This window comes from Engraulis encrasicolus, chromosome 11, assembly GCF_034702125.1.
Source record: "Engraulis encrasicolus isolate BLACKSEA-1 chromosome 11, IST_EnEncr_1.0, whole genome shotgun sequence".
NCBI classification, from domain to species: domain Eukaryota; kingdom Metazoa; phylum Chordata; class Actinopteri; order Clupeiformes; family Engraulidae; genus Engraulis; species Engraulis encrasicolus.
The window spans coordinates 24,057,545-24,077,544 of record NC_085867.1 but is presented as its reverse complement, the minus strand read 5'-3'; the positions used below and the strand labels follow the sequence as shown (position 1 = coordinate 24,077,544).

At 44.9% G+C, this 20,000-nt stretch overlaps 1 protein-coding gene across 4 annotated transcripts in view; it reads left to right on the top strand.

The window, feature by feature from the left end:
- The window catches only part of LOC134458120 (ral guanine nucleotide dissociation stimulator-like), a 137,786-nt gene that overhangs the window by 94,901 nt on the left and 22,885 nt on the right, over positions 1 to 20,000 (top strand). For all 4 annotated transcript variants that reach the window (XM_063210249.1, XM_063210248.1, XM_063210246.1 and 1 more), the window contains exons 2-7: positions 5,451 to 5,758; positions 8,296 to 8,370; positions 13,888 to 14,081; positions 16,121 to 16,242; positions 17,537 to 17,752; positions 19,053 to 19,156. In XM_063210249.1, the coding sequence (XP_063066319.1) occupies positions 5,451 to 5,758; positions 8,296 to 8,370; positions 13,888 to 14,081; positions 16,121 to 16,242; positions 17,537 to 17,752; positions 19,053 to 19,156 (1,019 nt within the window). The remainder of the gene's footprint in view (positions 1 to 5,450; positions 5,759 to 8,295; positions 8,371 to 13,887; positions 14,082 to 16,120; positions 16,243 to 17,536; positions 17,753 to 19,052; positions 19,157 to 20,000) is intronic.

Genomic DNA, 20,000 nt, shown 5'->3' with positions numbered 1-20,000 from the left:
TGGTGAGTGTGTGTATGATGTGGGTTAGATTGGTTTGTTTGTGCTTGGGTATGTGTTTTTATTGTGTGTGTGTGTGTGTGTGTGTGTGTGTGTGTGTGTGTGTGTGTGTGTGTGTGTGTGTGTGTGTGTGTGTGTGTGTGTGTGTGTGTGTGTGTGTGTGTGTGTGTGTGTGTGTGTGTGTGTGTGTGTGTGTGTGTGTGTGTGTGTCTCTCTCTCTCTGTCTGTTTATGGTTGTGTGTCTGTCTATTTGTGGGTGGGTGTGTGTGAGCGAGAGAACGCGTTCACAGGCACTGACTCAGTTGTGTTGATTGACAGCAAAACTCTTCCTCCTCTGTTCCATCTCTCTTGGTGTTCGCTCGTTGTCATGGCAACATCTACAAAAAAAAAAAAAAAACCCTTTCCTCCTCCTCCTCCTCCTCTCTACACTTTCCCATCCCGTTCACACCTGTTCAGCAAACCTTGGGGTTAAACCTGATGGCACACGCTGAGTGCACATTGTTCCAGTGTGGTCAAACAAACGCGCCCACACAGACAGTTATCTGCGCCGGGAACAGACTGTTTGTTCATGCTGACGGCCTTAGACTAAGCTAAAAAAGAAGTCGAATAATGACTACTTCTGTGATTCTGATCTGAGGATTTATATGCAAAGATATTTGGGAGCCAAAACAGGCCACCTTTTGTGCCGAAACGAAATAGAAGACAAACTATTTCTTGACAGTTGTTCCATTTAAGGAGATTGTAGGGCTTTTGTAGCAGATGGAGTTTGGGAACAATCACACACGTTAACTATGCAGGCAAAAGCATGTACATGCGCACAAACACACACAGACACATTTGATTTTACGTCTTAATGTGACCTCCCATTGAAATCAATGTTTTGCAGTTTGAATATCACCAGCAACAACAAATTGACCTAGAAAAACATTTGTGGGGAACACAAAGGCCTTTCAGCTTCTTCTAGTTTGTGGGAGACTTCTGGTCTTCACCTAGATTTGTTCACTGCACTGGTAGCTATTGCTAAAGGTCTTTGTGGGGTTAAAGTGAATGTAGAGCTGTAGTGTTTTCAAGCGTACATCTTAAGATGGCAGAATTTGTGCTAGTGCGTGCATGCATGTGCTTGTGTTTGACCTCGTGTGATGTGTATGTGTATGACCTCATGTGAGCTGTGTGTGTGTGTGTGTGTGTGTGGGTGGGTGTGTGTGCGAGTGTGTATGACCTGGTGTGAGCCTGTGCATTGTACAGTGCTGGTGGCCAGGCACGTGCACAGGGTTAGGCACTCTACCCTCACGCTCTCTCCTTCCTTTTAAGCCGCAGAGCCTTAAGCCACACACACACACACACACACACACAGTCACACACACACACACAGTCACACATGCACTCTCACCCACAAACACACTCACACTCACACACACACAAGTCTGCCTAGACTGTAAAGAGCCTGATCTTAATGGGATTCCCTGCTTTGCAGCACTATTTAGTGGACGATCTCAAGAGTGAGTGAGTGCATGCTGTGCCGTGTCATCTGTCAGTCTGTCGCTGTACTGTACATTGTGCAAGTGTTACGTCAACACTTAGAGAGCAGGGCCAACTAGAAGAGAGTTCCATTTGAGTCTCTATAAGTGTTACATTAACTCTGCACTGCTTTTGATGGAGGGGGTGGGAGTGAAAACAGGTATTTTGGCACGGTTTATAGCAACATTTATAGAAACATGCGGCTGTGTAAGCTACAACATTCCAACACTGCCCCCACAGAAAGAGGGGGGGGGCTCTTTCTGTGTGTGTGCGTCTGTGCGTGCGTGCGTGTGTGTGTGAGGTCGTGTGATAGCCTTGAGCCTAGTATGTATGTGTGAGAATGGCATTCCACCTACTTTGCGTGGTAGCGTGTGCAATGAGGGGGTGGGGGTGTCAGTGGGTGTTTTTGTCCGCATGACTATGTGCAGCCTATCTGCATTTGTGTAGGTATGCATATTTGTGGCGTGTGTGTGTGTGTGTGTGTGTGTGTGTGTGTGTGTGTGTGTGTGTGTGTGTGTGTGTGTGTGTGTGTGTGTGTGTGTGTGTGTGTGTGTGTGTGTGTGTGTGTGTGTGTGTGTGTTTGTGTGTGTGCGTTTGTGTGTGTGTGTACTAGCATAGTCAGGTGAGGGGGCAAGGCTGGTGTGTGTGTGTGTGTGTGTGTGTGTGTGTGTGTGTGTGTGTGTGTGTGTGTGTGTGTGTGTGTGTGTGTGTGTGTGTGTGTGTGTGTGTGTGTGTGCAGCATTGTGTACTGCATGCCAGCTCCTGGTCAGACAAGGCCGGATGGGGATGGATCCAACAGACAGGGCAGTACAGGGCTCTACTGACAGCTCAAACATCAACATGGCACTGCTATCAGTCTGGCCAACCTTGGGGCCTCCTGCTCATCTCAAAACATCTCACTCTCAACACACTAGTCATTGTCTCTCTTCAGCACAAGGTCTGCCTCAAAACTTTTATGTACGCATGCCTTTAGTATGAGTGAATAATGATATTCTGCTGAAATCTTTCTCAAGACCGTGCGATTTTTAGTTTGTTTGTTTTACTGTAATATCCCCCAGCAAAGTGAAGCAGGAAGGAGCTACATTGTTTTGCTTTCCTATTTATAATGAATATCTCTAAATAGCTAAATAATGAATATACATGGTGCCGTTTGGTCATCATTTAGGCCAGTGGTTCCCAATCTATGGGTCGGGACCCAACCTATGGGTCGCCAAAGATAATACCATTTAGCCCATGTTGAATACGTTGAGCATTTAAACTAGCATAGAAAGAACAAAGTGTAAGTATTACATTAAACATTTATTCTATATTTGACTGAAGACAAACTGAGGAATAAAATGGTAACTAATGCGTTTTCACAGGAAACAGAGAATCATGTGACTCCCTCTCGTGCAGGCGATCGCACGGTTGGGTCACCAAAGCTGACAATGGTAAAAAATAAGGGTCTCTGAAGAAAAAGGTTGGGAACCACTCATTTAGGCAAATGTAGTCAGTAACAGAACTAGCAGAACCCTCAGACATCAGTAGTTGAATACTGCACGTGCTTTAGGTTACTGTATGTGTTGCCATTCACATCCCACAACTCACGTGTGGACAACTCAAACACACTTCAAATACTATGTTGCTGTAGTCATTCCTGTGCAGCTATGATGAAACTGTTTGCCTACCGAATTCCTCTGTGCTAGCCTTGGTGGGAAGCCTGAAAACAAGCGCTCCCAGGTGTGTGTGTGTGCGTGTGCGTGTGCGTGTGCGTGTGCGTGTGTGCGTGTGCCTGTGCGTGTGCGTGTGTGTGTGTGTGTGTGTGTGTGTGTGAGTGAGGCAGTCTGTTCCGTGTGGATTGAGATAACATGCACTAGGCCTTCTAACCCCTCCTCCTGATACCCAGCCCAGCCTCCCAGCTGTGTTTGCAGTTGTTTGCACTTGATCCGTGTACTGTGTGTGTGTGTGTGTGTGTGTGTGTGTGTGTGTGTGTGTGTGTGTGTGTGTGTGTGTGTGTGTGTGTGTGTGTGTGTGTGTGTGTGTGTGTGTGTGTGTGCGTGCGTGCGTGCGTATGTGCGTGTGTGCGTGCGTGCGTGTGTGTGTGTGTGTGTGCGTGTACGTGTATCTGTGTGTGCTGTACGTGCCTCGTAGGCAGCACATTTAGGGATTTATCCCCTAACCTGTGCAAACCTGCCGCGCTGTAGATCAGAGCTCAGGGCCCCTGTGAGAGCGCACAGCTGGCTGACGGAGAGCCGGAGAAAAGGACAGAGATAAGTGCTGGGTGGAAAACGAGATAACAAGAGCGAGGGAAGAAAAACGCCAAGGGAGAAATATAAAGACAGAAAGACGGACCGAAAGAGAACGTAGGGGAAAAGAGAGGGGCGAGAGTAAGAAGGAGGGAGAAAGATAGAGAGAGAGAGAGAGATAGAGATAGATAGAGAGAGAGAGAGAGAGATAGAGATAGATAGAGAGAGAAGGAAGGATGGAAAGAGACGAAGTGAAAGGAGGAGAGAGAAAGATGGAGTGATGGGTTAAGGTAGAGGTGGCTGGGAGTTCTCTCTCACTCTCTCTTACAAGGTGCCGCACAGTGAGAGAGGGGTGATCCATTTGAAATGGAGGCTGACGTATACACTGGACTGGTGGGAGTACCAGATAAACCCAGTAGGCTTGAGGAGCTAATACTAGAGGGGTGCTGGTGGTGGTGGTGGTGGTGGTGTATCCTGTCTTGATGATAGTAGTGCTCTTTAACATTGCAGTGGTTAATGGAGATGGAACAGAGCTAAAGGTTGAGCAATTTACAGAGAGAGTACAGAGAGAGAGAGGGTGGTATCCTACCCAGACACACACTGACAACAACCGTTTGACATTGAAACACATTAGTTGGAATATGGTGCCATAAAGAATGGTTTGACACCTAATATAAACTCCTAGTGGGAGCTTTTTCTGTTCTACGCAATTCTGCTGTTTAACGTTGCTGCTGTTAATGGAGATGGGACAGAGCTAAAGGACCCTCTCGGAAACGAGATCTTCGACTAAAAAATAATTTTGACAAGAATTTGAATTGAAGGTTTGGGGCTTTAGCTATACGTGGAGAGAGGGAGGGATCCTGACCAGACAGACTTGCAGGGGGATTACATCTCAACAGGAGCTGCCAGAAATGGCTGAATAATTTAGCAGCTTTCTGCCCCGTCAGCCATAGGCAGGCTCGCGAGCTCGCACTCTCACTCACGCAAATCTGCTATGTACGTGAGCTCACTGCCTGTTATCTTTTCGCTCTGCTCGTAAAGTACTTGGCAGCCTTCTTAAAACTTTTCTAAAGCGCTCTCTGTCTCTCTATACTTCTGTTTTTGCCTGACGTTCACCTTGGAATGACCTAGAAGATATGTGGACTCTTTTTCTGCTGAGTCAATCAGTGGAACATGCTTTAATTAGTTCTGCCATGTGTTCTAATGTTTACAGTATGCTTATGCAGATTGTACCTGTCAGTCATTCTCTTTCTTTCTTTCTCTCTCTCTCTCTCTCTCTCTCTCTCTCTCTCTCTCTCTCTCTCTCTCTCTCTCTCTCTCTCTGTCTCTCCCTCTCCCTCTCCCTCTCCCCCTCTCTATGGCTCTATGAGGATATATAGCCTAATTAACTAGACAAACCTAGCAAGAAAACTAGACCAGCGGCAAGAAATTAATTTTGCCTGGTGGGTTGGCCTAGAGTGTCAAACCATAGGCTCTGGCTCATCCAATCACAGTGCTCTGTCAACCTGTGTTAAGATATACATGACATATTAAATACTAAATCTCTTCTCGAAATGCGCTATCCATTAAAATAAAGGATTTTTAAACTTTTTTCACCAAGATCAGTGTGCCTCGGATCATTCAGACTACCACTTACAACAAGGAACCTTCTGTTTGGACCAAGCCAAGTTACTAAATCTCTCTTCTCTTCCTCTGTGTCTTGTCTTCCAGAATGCGACCCAGGAGATTGGCGAGGAGGTGGAGGACGGTGCGGTGTTCACCATCACGCTCCGCAAGGTGCAGATGCACCACCACGCCAGCAAGGGGCAGCGCTGGCTGGGCGTGGCCGAGTCGGAGGCGGCCCTGAGCCTGTACGAGACGTGCAAGGTGCGCACCATCAAGGCGGGAACGCTGGAGCGGCTGGTGGAGTACATGGTCACCGCCTTCAGGGGCAACGACTCCACCTACGTCACCATCTTCCTCTGCACGTACCGCTCCTTCGCCACCACGCGACAGGTGCTGGACCTGCTGCTCAACAGGTGAGATAGTGAAAAGTGAAAGCCCAACAGTGGGAAATTCCAACTCCCATTGTCATTGTGACAAAGCACTCAACAGCACACAAGTGTTCACTGCACACTGCACACAACGAAATTGCATTTATGCTTCATCCGTGCAAGGGGGCAGCCCCCACTGGTGCCCCAAGGGGAGCAGTGTGGCGGGACGGTACCATACTCAGGGTACCACAGACATGGAGGAGGATGGGGGAGAGCACTGGTTAATTACCCCTCCCACCAACTTGGCGGGTCGAACCGTCAACCTTAGGGATACAAGTCTGACGCCCTGACTGCTTACCCATGACTGCACAACCGCTTACCCATGAATAGGTTTTTCATTTGTAAACATTCCTGTTGTGAGAATGAAGGGGCAAGATCGACAGCAGGTTCCAGTGCACCGTGCACACACACACCAGCCTTGGCCCCTCCAGTGTGAACAGTGCACAGCCAGGGTCGCGAAGCCAGAGATTGTTTACAAACTGTACGCTCATGTATAATGGTCAGGGTCTTTGGATGTGCAGGTTCAAAGCACCACCCTACACCTCCATCCATGGCAGAAGTGCCTTTGAGCAAGACACCTAAGTAACCCCATATCACTCACAGGGACCAATACCCTGTACATAACTGTAATTTTTTTTTGGATAAAAGCACAATACCTAAGCGTACGTGTAATGATGGAGAGATGAGGAAGAGTCATCACAGATGACTAGGGGATTGTGAAGAGGTGATGGGGAAATGGAATAAGAGGAGTGATACGTCCACTGAAACATAGTAAGAGGAGGGATGAGGAAGGAGGATGAAGAGGAAGGGGAGAGGAAGGGAGGAAAGGGAAGAGGGGTGGAGACGTGCAAGGTGCGCACCTTCAGGGCATGGGATGGAGAGATGGAGGAATGAGGATAAAGGGAATACATGGAGTGAAAGGTGAAGTGTGATCAAGTGGAGGAGTAAGCCTTTGGAGAAGGATGAAAGAAAGGAACTGAGGAACACTGAAATAATAAGAAAGGAATGAGTGGGATGAATAATCGAATTGATGAATAAAGAGAATGGAGAGCGGAGGAGTGAAATGAAGACACCACGAAGGAGATGAAGGAGGGTGAGAGGCCGTCTACCTCAGCACCATCATTAGAGAAAGCATCGGCTGTTCGGAAAAGATGAGGGGTGCAAAAAAAGAGAGAATTGGACAGACAAGAAAGTAATTCTGCCGTACGTGTGTGTGTGTGTGTGTGTGTGTGTGTGTGTGTGTGTGTGTGTGTGTGTGTGTGTGTGTGTGTGTGAGTGTGTGTGTGAGTGTGTGTGTGTGTGTGTGTGTGTGTGTGTGTGTGTGTTGAAGAGAAAGACAGAAAGAAAGAAAGGAAGAAAGAAAGAAAGAAAGAGAAAGAAAGAAACAAACAAACAAACAAAGAGCGAACAATCGAACGAATGAACGAACGAGAGAACGAAAGAGTGACTGCTGTGAGAGAGATGTCAAGAGAGATGGACAGCAAGAGAGACAGTGTAAACAAGTGAGAGAGAAAGTGATGGATAAAGCAAGCAAGACACATCTCAAGGAAGGTAATTGACTTCTTGAAGCAGCATTTGATAAAGACCTCACAGTGGCCCGGCCTACCTCCCCCATCCCCAGGGCCCCGCATGGTGTGGAGGAGAGGAGCCACTGTAAATCTGACTGCATTGATCTCATCACCACAGATACACCGGCCAAGGAGCCACAATCTGTTTTAGCAGATCGAAAAACAATAAAAAAAGGGGGTGAAACCCACACTTTGTCATCCCACAATCATGAGAGAGAGAGAGAGAGAGAGCAAGAGAGAGGGGGGGGAGAGCGAGAGAGAGAGAGAGAGAGAGAGAGAGAGAGAGAGAGAGAGAGAGAGTGAGAGAGAGGAGAGAGAGAGAGAGAGAGAGAGAGAGAGAGAGAGAGAGAGAGAGAGAGAGAGAGAGAGAGAGAATGAGAGCGCGCGCGCGCGAGAGAGAGAGAGCGCTGATTAATCGGCCTTGTTTTCACAGTATCGGCTTACGCGGCTCAGACTGCTGTCTCCACCGTGTTTGATTTTGAAATAAGCCGGGGCCCAATGTTTTCCCATGCATCATGATCAGACTTTGTTTGGTTTCATTGAACAGCACTTGCAGTGCGCACTTACCTACCTGACTGCTCACAGTCATTGAGGTTACTTATGATTAACATGCCTATTGGTTGTTTTGACTTTCTATGATAGCTCATCATTGTAACATCTTTATGCGCTGCTATGATGTGATTTGTTGGCTACTGTGATCACGTGACCAGGACAGATTTATTTCCATTGGCTGGCTCATTAGTGTGCTCATAGTTATGGGGGATACTGATGATGCATATACCTACCTTGATTGTTTTGTTCAGTTCTCTATGATAAGTCTTTGTTGTAGTGCAGAGTTGCGTCTTTAGCTGCTTGGGTGAGTTCATAGGGTAGCTAAGTTGTCACATGACCAGAACGGTGTTGTTTGATTGGCTGTCTCACACGTCTGTCTCTCCTCTTCTTCCCCCTCCTCAGGTATGCCAAGCTGCAACACCTGCCAGGCTCCGAGGGCCACCGCCTCACCCACGACGAGCGCACAGAGCTCAGGAAGTGAGTGGTTATCTATGTTTCCTACGTTTCTGATTCCAAGATACAGAGATGTCAAAAGTAAAAGGTTTTTTTTTTTTTTTAAAAAGAAACACAATTTCCTTCCAACACAGTAGACCTGTGGTGGGTTCTGGTTAGGTTTTTAGTGTTTTCCAGTAACAACACAGTCTATCTACCTTATTAGGTAGAATGGACTAAAAAAGTATAACAGTTGTGTAATATCATGTGCCACTGTTGTACATTACACCACGGATTTACTTTTACTTTTGACACTGCCAAGCATGAGGGTAAAGAAAAGAGATCTGCACACCGTTTTTCAAAAGACTAAATACAATGTTAAATCAGAGCAACGTTTCGACTTCAGCCTCCCTTAGTATACCTCTTTTTTTTTAAAGATATTTTTTTGTCTTTTACGACTATTGCCGATAGGACAGTTTGAGAAGTCGACAGGAAGCGAATGGGGATAGAGATGGGGAGGGGTCGGCAAAGGACCCGGGTCGACCAAATGGCTGATGAGTACCCTACCGGTTGGCCATGGCAGGGCCAGTATACCTCTTTTGGTTTGGCACCTGGCAGGGCTTCACATTAACTTTTTTGCTCAACGGGCCTATGTGGCTAGTGGTTTTTCTGAGTCACACGCCAGTAAGCCTTTCTACTAGCCACAGATCCGTTGTCTGTATTCTTTCTTTATCATGATACGTCTGAGCTTTGAAGATGAAGTGCTCCTGGAAGACCAATGCTATGATGAAAATATAAACGAATAGAATATGTGCATGATCATTCTTGAACTTAACTATAACCAACTGACATAAAGGGGTAATAATAGGATTAACTGTATGTATACCCAAGAGCAAGTTACCTGCCAACATGGCTATTGAGAGTTAAGTTATTACTAGCCACAGCCAAGTCTTACCCATTTTTGGCCGGTTGGCAGGTGCCAGTGTCAAGCCCTGGTACCTGGGCTGCCACACATTGCTCTTTTTGCATATGAGTGTCCTGCACTAGACTTTGATATCCAAACATGGCCATTTCACTTAGGCCTGTCGCACCAAGTGGAGGGCTGAAGACAGACGGCCTAACTGCTTAGCACTCTGCAGTTTGGCTGCTTGGGGGTGTTTAATAATTTGAGACCTGTGTTTACACTCTGTGGTCGGTCGAGTGTGTGTGTGTGTGTGTGTGTGTGTGTGTGTGTGTGTGTGTGTGTGTGTGTGTGTGTGTGTGTGTGTGTGTGTGTGTGTGTGTGTGTGTGTGTGTGTGTGTGTGTGTGTGTGTGTTTGCCAGTGTGTGTTTGCCAGTGTGTGTGTGTGTGTGTGTGTGTGTGTGTGTGTGTGTTTGCCAGTGTGTGTGTGTGTGTGTTTGTGTGTGTGGTATTACATTAGTCACACTCGTTCTGTGTTTTGTTAGCAGCATGACCTACTTTGAAATGAACTACTCTGTTTCTCTTTCCTGACATATTATACTTTTCTGTGTGTGTGTGTGTGTATGTGTGTGTGTGTGTGTGTGTGTGTGTGTGTGTCTGTGTGTGTGTGTGTGTGTGTGTGTGTGTGTGTGTGTGTGTGTGTGTGTGTGTGTGTGTGTGTGTGTGTCTGTGCGTGTGTGTGTCAGCGAGAGAGAGAGAGAGAGAAAGAGAGAGAGAGAGAAAGAGAGAGAGAGAAAGAGAGAGAGAGAGAAAGAGAGAGAGAGAGAGAGAGAGTCCATGGGTGTTGAGTGAGGAGGTAGTAATATCAGTCACCCTTGCCTCCTCTGCTCTCCTCCCTCCCTGTTCTCTGTGCTCTCTCATTCCCAGCAGCTCATTGTCATTAAGTCAGAATTATTCTTGGACCCCCTCTTGACGAACTTATCTTCACACCCCTTATTTACAGACAAGATGAACAGAGACATGCGTGCACGCACACACACACACACACACGCACGCACGCACACACACGCGTGCACACGCACGCACGCACGCACACACACACACACACATACACACACATACACACACACACACACACACACACACACACACACACACACACACACACACACACACACACACACACACACCACACACCACACACACATAGACACATACACACACACACGCACGCACTCGCACGCACTCGCACACGCACACACACACACACACACACACACACACACACACACACACACACACACACACACACACACACACACACACACACACACACACACACACACACACTTCCTTTTGCTCTTGTGTTCTGTCAGCGTTTTGTCAGTCCACAAGATGCCATTGACTGCAAAGGTCAGATTAGTCAGAAGAGTTTTGTTGTAAGCAGCGTGGTGCTTATATGTCTGATTGCTCACACCCCCTGTGACACACACACACACACGAACGCACACACTCACACGAACGCACACACACACACACACACACACACACACACACACACACACACACACACACACACACACACACACACACATACACACACACACACGCACACACGCACGCGCGCACGCACACACACACACACACTGCTCTGGCCATATGCCATTGTCTGTCAAGATTCTCATTTGTCCAGCTCAACTTAGTGGAAAGAGTTTAGTGGCAAGTAACTAACATGTACTCCGGACTCTCTTCCTCCAGCACCACCTGCCATACTATGCCCGCTCTCTTACAGTTTTTGCCAACTGCTTAAACACTATAGGCCGATGCTTACAGTATTTGCCTACTGCTTGAACACTATAGGCTGATGCTTAGACCAAAATAGCATATTGTTAAGTTGTTGGTAACATAACTTAAACACAGTGTGCCATACCTTAAACAAAAGTTCTGCTTAACACTGTTGCAGCAATTCAGCAACACACATTTTGCTTTATGCTACACACTTGCTCATGGTCACTGCACACTTTTTCCTTCATAAGACACTCCATTAAAAAATGAACACTCATCATATCATTGGGAAAACACATCCGCTAAAAAAACAAAACACACTGGATGTATGACAAGATTTAGGCACCGACAATAAAACACATGCTTTCAAAATTAACCACTATTCTGCCAGTTACAAAGTTGCATTCTTTATATTACATTGCACTTATTTTATTTTGCATTTATTTATTTTACTTTGATGGCTTCTTTGCTAAATTCACACCTTCCTACACTCAAACAAAACAACAAATGGCCCTACCACAACGGTACTAAAGAGTAGAATATGGAGTGGCATTGACTGACTCACGTTCTGTAAAACCTACCCTGATGGCAGGAGTAGCCTTTTGTCTTCATCATCACATGTTAGGTATGAACATGATAGTTTGTAGAAATACACATAATAGTAGATGTCAGCTGCATATTGTGTCTGGAAATGTATTGTACTTTGTTACTTTACTGTAAGCAAACCTCATACCTCATACCCAAACAAAAAAAGTATATTGACTATGTTTTTCATTACAGCATGTTGACGTCAACCACATATTTATATCATTTAGATTTTTGAAAATTTGTGAATATACCCAATACACAAACAAATGGTCCATAAGGTCACATACACACTGTTGTGTTGAGAGTGATGTACTGTTTAAGATATATTTTGCTTCAGTTTAATGTCCTGTACTGTAAGGTGCGGTTGTGTAATGTACAGTATTGAATTTTGGGGTCTTATGAAGATGTACATTCTGTGAGTCTGAATAGACTGTTACAAAAAGAAAGACTGCTGTGTTTTGTATAAAGTAGACAACTGTTTTCACGTTGATCTAATTTGTTTTCTCATTTGGTGCTAATGTGTGTCTTTTGACATGAAAGTGAGGTTTTGACAAAAGATTGTTAAGTTTTTATGGCAATGTTAATGTTTTGATAGCAGAGTTTCATGCTGGCATAAATGTGAAGGGTTTATCTCCAAGTGTTGAGAGTAATTGGCTTGTGTGTAGAGTTTTGACTCTATGAGCGAAATTTTGCAAATTGTGTGCAAGCAGTAGGCAAAAACTGTAAACCAAAGTAGCATATCGCTAAGTTGTTGGTGCATAACTTAAACACTTATTGCTTGACTTTAAACAAAAGTCAAGCATTACACTTTCATACCAGTTTAGCAAGGCACTTGCTCCTTTACGCAACACACAGACTCCAGCTGTCTACACACAATTTCATACACAAGACACTTTGTTCAAAAGTAAAATCTCAGAGTGTCATTGTGAAAACACATCTGTTAAAAAAACAAAACACACTGATGTATGACGAGATTTAGACACAGACAATAAAACACATGCTTTCAAAATTGAACACTATTCTTCCATGTTACAAAGTTGCATGCTTTATATTACATTGCATTTGTTTTATTTTGCATTTATTTGTTTTACTTTGATTGAGTGAAGAATATGTAGTATGGCACTGACTGACTCACGTACTGTAAAACCTAGCCTGATACATGCCGCCAAGAGTAGCCTTTTGTTTTCATCATCACATGTTAGGTAATGTGAACATGATAGTTTGTAGAAATAGTGTCATTTTCAGAACACTACCAAGCAAGCACTTGAGCAAACTGACTGAACATGATATAATTTTGATGATGTCATGTAGATGTCAGCTGCATAGTGTGTCTGTGGAAATGTATTGTATTCCGTGAATACCTCATACCTCATAGCCAAACAAAGTAGCCTATATTGACTATGATTGTCATTACAGCATGTTGACGTAACCCCATATTTATATCATATTTAGATGTTTGAAAATGTGTGAATATAACCAATACACTAAAAAGGATCATAAACTCACCTACACACTGTTGTATTTAGAGTGATGCACTGTTTGAGATATATTTTGCTTTGGTTTAATGTCCTGTACTCTAAGGTGCAGTTTTGTAATGTACAGTATTGAATTTTGGGCTCTTGAGAAAATGTACATTCTGTGAGACTGAATAGACTGCTCCAAAAAGAAAGACTGCTGTGTTTAGTATAAAGCAGACAACTGTTTTAAAGATGATCTAATTTGTTTTCTCATTTGGTGCTTTTGTGTGTCTTTTGACATGAAAGTGAGGTTTTGACAAAAGATTGTAAGGTTTTTATGGCAATGTTTATGCTTTTATAGCAGAGCTTCATGTTGCCATATATGTGAAGGGTTTATCTCCAAGTGTTGAGAGTAATTGGCTTGTGTGTAGAGTTTTGACTCTATGAGCCAAATTTTGCAAATTGTGTGCAAGCAGTCGGCAAAAACTGTAACACACTCACACACATCACACACACTCACACACACACACATTAGTTCCCTTTATTCAATTGCAGTAACCTCCCCAGTACTGTACCACCGTATGGTTGGATTTTTAATGCTGCTGTTACTGATTATGGTGTGGTCGGAGTGGTTGTGTAGATAACGTGTTTTAAAATCTCAAATTTCTGTCTTTCTGTCTTGTCTCTGTCTCTTTTCTCTGTCTCTGTCTCTGTCTCTGTCTGTCTGTCTGTCTGTCTGTCTGTCTGTCTGTCTGTCTGTCTGTCTGTCTGTCTGTCTGTCTCTCTCTCTCTCTCTCTCTCTCTCTCTCTCTCTCTCTTTCCCTCTCTCAGCACCATCTCGTCCATCCTGGGGGCGTGGCTGGACCAGTACTCGGAGGACTTCTGGAAGCCTCCGGACTACAGTAGCCTGCGGCAGCTGCTCTCCTACCTGCACCTCAACTTCCCCGGCTCTGACCTGGAGCGACGCGCCTGCAACCTGCTGGCCCACTTCCACCGACGACACCACCAGGAGCCCGAGCACGACAGTGAGTAACAGTAGTATAATGCTATTATATCACTATAGTATAGTGCAGTATAGTATACTATAGTATAGTGCAGTATAGTATACTATAGTATAGTATAGTATAGTACAGTAGTAATGCTGGCCCACTTCCACCGACGACACCACCAGGAGCCCGAACACGACTGTGAGTAACAGCACTATAATGCTATTATATTACTATAGTGTAGTATAGTGTATTATAGTACACTATAGTATGGTATCATATAGTATAGTATAGTATGGTATGGTATGGTTTAGTATATATAGTATAGTATAGTATAGTATAGTATAGTATAGTATAGTATAGTATAGTATAGTATAGTATAGTACAGTAAATAGTATAGTATAGTATTGTATAGTATAGTACAGTAAATAGTATAGTATCGTTTAGTATCGTTTAGTATAGTATAGTATAGTATAGTATAGTATAGTATAGTATAGCAACAGTACAGTAGTTCTGCTGTCCTATTTCCACTGGTGCCATGACCAGGAGCCCAAGCATGACAGTGAGGGATGCGCCACAACACATATGGCTGACGGTGGTTGAGCCACAACAAATATGGCTGACGGTGAGCTAGTCAAGCCGTTATGTGGGAGGGATGTTTGGTCCTAAATTGAGTCCAGTTGAGTTTAACTCCATAGAATTGTAGGTTGGTGACTCTTTCGCACACACATACAGTAGCTTTTACTGTGCTGTGAAGCAGCAAAAATACTTGTCAGTAGATGCTTTCAGGTGACCCTGAAGTACGTGCTTTTCATATTCCACTGGCCACCTGGTGAAGGTGCCATAGTCCTTATTATGTAATGTACCGTATGTCTCATCCAAACTACTGGTAGGCCACTAACACTTGCAATTTTCTACTTGCATTCCATCGTGGTAGTAGGAATAGATGTTCTTAAAGTGAACCTAAAGCAATTGTTGTGTTGCATCATGTAGATTTATCACGTGGCATTATTCATGAGAACACAACAGTAGAAATTGAACTCAAGAGATGCTCTTTACTCCTGACCCACTGAGAGAAATCCACTTTGGGGATGCATAATGAGGACTCTTATGTAACAGATCTTTTGGGACTTAGCTTTGGAGCTGGCTTTTACTGGAAGTCTACTCACAGCAAACAATTGTTGGAGGATCATCTAGCTTTTGTTCTTTGTGAAGTCCTCATAAACTTTAATAGAACAAGAGGGAGCTGAATGGCGCTCTGAAAATATACAAGATTGTTGCGAAAGGACATTAAGTGGAATCATATGAGATCTATTAGTGACGGCTTTCAGGCAGGGACAGGCAAAGGCCTTTGAGTACCCTTGACCTACATTTTTCACTCAGTTTTCACTTATATTCGACGTATCTGGTCCATCATCGATACCAGCTCATAGGATTTACTTAAAGTAAGATGAGTGTCGGATTGAAGTGATCAGTTGACTTCAGCCAATGGTATTTGACAAAAACACTCTGTTTGATACTGCAGCAATGATCAGTCCAAGTGTTCTGATTGCGTAGCTCCTTAAAGCACGCCGTACCTCCAGTGGCTCGCTGTCATGGTCATTGAAAACTTAACTACCATAGTACTACAATACTATGACGTGACACAGGGCCTTTGGTAATGCGCATTCTGGTAACAGCACATTTATAACACCATGTCTTAAAGGGTTATCCCCTTAAGACACGACATTATAAATTAGCTGTTACCAGAAGGGCAATGACCAAGTCGTAATGTATTACCAAAGGCCCTGTGCACTGTCATAGTAGTGTAGTACCATAGTAGTTTACTTTCAATGTCTATTACAGCGTGCCACAGGAAGTACGGCGTGCATTAAGGGACTACGTGGTAGATTCGGGATAAAATTATGAGATATTGAGCATTACGAAATGTCTTCCTCAGTGCTGGACCACGCTCCCAATGGTATTTGACAAAAACACTCTGTTTGATACTACAGCAATGATCAGTCCAAGTGTTCTGATTGCGTATGCGTAGTGGTAAATATGATGAGATATTGATGGTTATGAAATGTCTTCCTCAGTGCTGGACCACGCTCCCTGCACCTTCACCCTGCTGGAGGAGAACGGCTACGACTACGAGCGGCCAGACTTCCTCAGCTTCGACCCGGCGGTGGTGGCGGAACAGTTCACCCTCATGGATGCGGTGAGAGAACACACATGCAGCACCTGCGCACTATACTGTACACACCTGTGCGCACGCACACACACACACACACACACACACACACACACACACACACACACACACACACACACACACACACACGCACACGCGCACACACACACGCACACACACTAGTGTACAGCCATACAGCACATGCACGTACTTAACTGCACGTACAGTACACACACAGACATACACAGACACATACGTATGTCCTCTGATTCTGACTACCAAGTATGAAAGCTGTGTCATCTTCATCCTGTTGACTTTAATACTTCAGCGCTTACACAACCAGTGCGCACCTCAAGAGGGAAAACGGGCAACCGTATTTGGAGTACGATAATCAAATAAATTTAGCTGAAAGTTTCCATCGTGCTACAGTACCAGAGAGTTCAGGAGGAGAAGGGGGGGGGGGGTGTTGAGTTGGCAGCACATCCCATTCTCCTGGCCCTGATGTGTGCCTCACGACCAGAGAAGCCAACAGGGGAGGACAAAAGGGGTCGGTTGTCCCAGGCCCAGGGAGATGGGGGAGCCCAGTCATGAGTTCTCGTTGCATTGTATGTATCGGGGTGGGGGGGCCTTTCAGATTACTTTGTCCTCGGGCCCAGCCAAAGCTGTCAGAGCAAAGGCCCTGCGTGCTCACAACGGTTAGATAACTCAGGAAACCAAAGACCAGGGACTTGGGGTTCGGAAGGGAACAACAAGTTTATCCCGAGCGAGCACACAGTTGAGTAATAACTTATAAACAGACGCCAGTCCAGAAGGATATCCTGTGGGCCGTTTGTCACTGGCTTTTTCTGTCGACTCGCCAGTTTGGAGCTGTTGTTCCTGCTCCAAGCTTCCTGATGCTACCTGTCCATCAGCCCCCATGCCTCGAAATAAACTCCTTCCTTCCCCATTGTCTATCTATCCCCCCCTCTATGTTTCCCTTTTATGACTCTCTCTATCTGCCCCTCCGCTCCATCCATGGATCCATCTGTTGTTTGTTGACTGGAAATGAACCCCCGCTTTGTCATTTTATGTAACAGGCCTATGTCACTCAAGCACATATTGCCTTGCCCTGTCATGAAAGTGGAAAGTCAGCAATTTTTAGTTGACCTTTTTCAATAAATATTATACGAGATCCCACCTTTACAGATACTGACCTCTAATGATGTAAAACAAACTTACTCCATATTTTTTTTACAATTGTACTTGTTTTGGTTATGAAATAGCATTTGTTGCTCAATTCCCAAAACCAACCAATCAATCTCCATGTATCCGTGTGTTTCAGGAGCTGTTTAAGAAGGTGGTGCCATACCACTGCCTGGGCAGCATCTGGTCTCAGCGGGACAAGAAGGGCAAGGAGCACCTGGCGCCCACCATCCGGGCCACCGTAGCTCAGTTCAACTGCGTCACCAACTGCGTCATCGCTACCTGCCTGAGCGACCGCACGCTCAAGCCCACGCAGCGAGCCAAGGTGCTGGAGCGCTGGATCGAGGTGGCCAGGGTAAGCAGCATAGAGCACAGTGTTATTGGCCTTACACAATATGTGTTTGTTTATTTATTCTTTCACTTATTCATTTATATTTTTGGAGATGCAACATCATCCAAACAGATATATTAATTGGCAATGTCAATGCCACAGAATCAGACACCTGAATACCAGAAGTTGTGCCGTACTGTACAGGTAGTCTCTTGACTTCACTGTTGTGAATTAGGATGATACCGTATTAGGGGTCGTGTGCTGGGTCATACAGCATGGACATCACAAAAAACATAGCTTTCAAAATGTGCAGATATTAATTGAGAAATGTGGAAAAATCAAGGCAATAGGTGTCTTCAGGCTAACCGCAGAAATACACCAGTGGCGATCTGAGCGAGGCGAGCGACAGAGAGTCGCTCGACTCGCTCAGATCGCCGCTGGTGTATTTCTGCGGTAATGCAGGCAATGTACTGTAAGACTATTTGCTTGCACACGGACACAGAAAACAGAGGTATACTGTAAATAACTGGCATATGTGTATGTCTGTCAGACAGCAAATAAGATACCGGTAATTTCATAATGTTTTTTTTTCAGTGGGCATATTAAATATGTGGTCACTCACTACCAGTTTCCTGCTGTCTGTACAACAGGAACAAGCAGAGGATGTGTGCACATTAAAACTGCTGTTACAAAGTTATAATTTATTGGGCAGCTTTCACCAACTGGAATGAACAAACGTCTGGCCGCAGAAGATTGGCTTGGATATACACTATATCCATCCCAAGGCCCGATTAGGTTAAGCTGGGGGAGGTCAAGGGGGACATTCCAGTGGTCAGAGATCCCGAAAAGTCAAAAACTCCCCTTTTGGAAGTCCATGTACTGTAGAGTCAGTTCTACTTTCGCTTGGCTCGACAGTAAAATGCATGTATTTTACCCTCTCTCTCAGCTGTGGTAAACCAGCACTTATGAAACAGTGGTCCTGGGCTATGGAACCACAGTGAGTCGGGAGAAGAGGGTGGGGTGGGGGGGGGGTTGTTGAGGTGGAGGGGGTGGACAGCTAGAGTGGGCAGCTAGTGAGACAGTGGTGGAGAAATGCTATTTCCTACATCTGACTGTAGCACTGCACACTAACCATACATGTCCTGCTCTATCAAGTACAGCACATCTGTAATACCATCATGCTAGTGCCTTTGTGTCCTTGTATACCTGCCCTGAATGAATGGGAATATGTTCTGACAGCATAGACTCAAGCTCCAGATTGAATTCTAGTGGCCAAAAACACATTGACACTCTTGTTGTCATCTTGTCACCTTCTCATCACCAGGAATGCCGGATCCTGAAGAACTTCTCGTCCCTGAGGGCCATCTTGTCGGCGCTGCAGTGTAACCCTGTGCACCGGCTCAAGAGGACATGGGATGAGGTGTCCAGGTGAGCGATGGAGGCATCTGCAGAGGCAAACTTTTGTTAGGCAGACCTAGGCAATTGCCTAGGGGCCCTGTCCAAATATGCCTTCCATAGGGGCCCCAACTGTCACACCAGTCGCTGTAAACACTCAAAACAAGAAGGCTTGATCTTAATTTGTCACTTATGTAAAGTGATCGTCAATATACATGAGACGAAACACTTAAATAGCACCAAAAATACATAATTTTATGTCTATATAATGAGTTTTGAGGGGTTTGTATGTTTATATTTCGCCTAGGGCCCCAAAATGGCTAGATCCGCCCCTGGGCATCTGACTGTGACACATCTAATCGGATGAGTCCAGCCACAACCCTCTTAATCAAACCCAACTCCTCACCTTGAGCATTAAAGAACCACTTCAGTCAATTTCAATGCTGTTGTATTGGTCACGCTACCCTTGACTTGTCAGTACCCGGTGATGCTGCATTTTTTTTGGCTCAGCCCTATGAGCTATTCTAAATGGGGGCAGCGTTTGTTTACATTTTTAAAAATTTAACATAGGCTTACTCCAAATATTTTCCCAAAAGGTACCGCTGTTTGCTAGTTGTCTGCTGATGTTGCATAACCTTTTGGATGTTTTTGGGAAAACATGTAAATGTGTTTTTAAATTTAAACAAACCGCTGCCCCTATTACAATGACCAGGATCTCGGAAAAGGCTGAAGACAAGTCCAGGGTAGTGTGAGCGTTACAACTGCATGATCAAAAATTGACTGAAATTATCCTTTAAGACACAGCCAGTGCCAAACTTTTTATTTGCTGTTACCAGAATGTAAATGACTAGAGGCAGAATCTGTTACTAAATAGTAA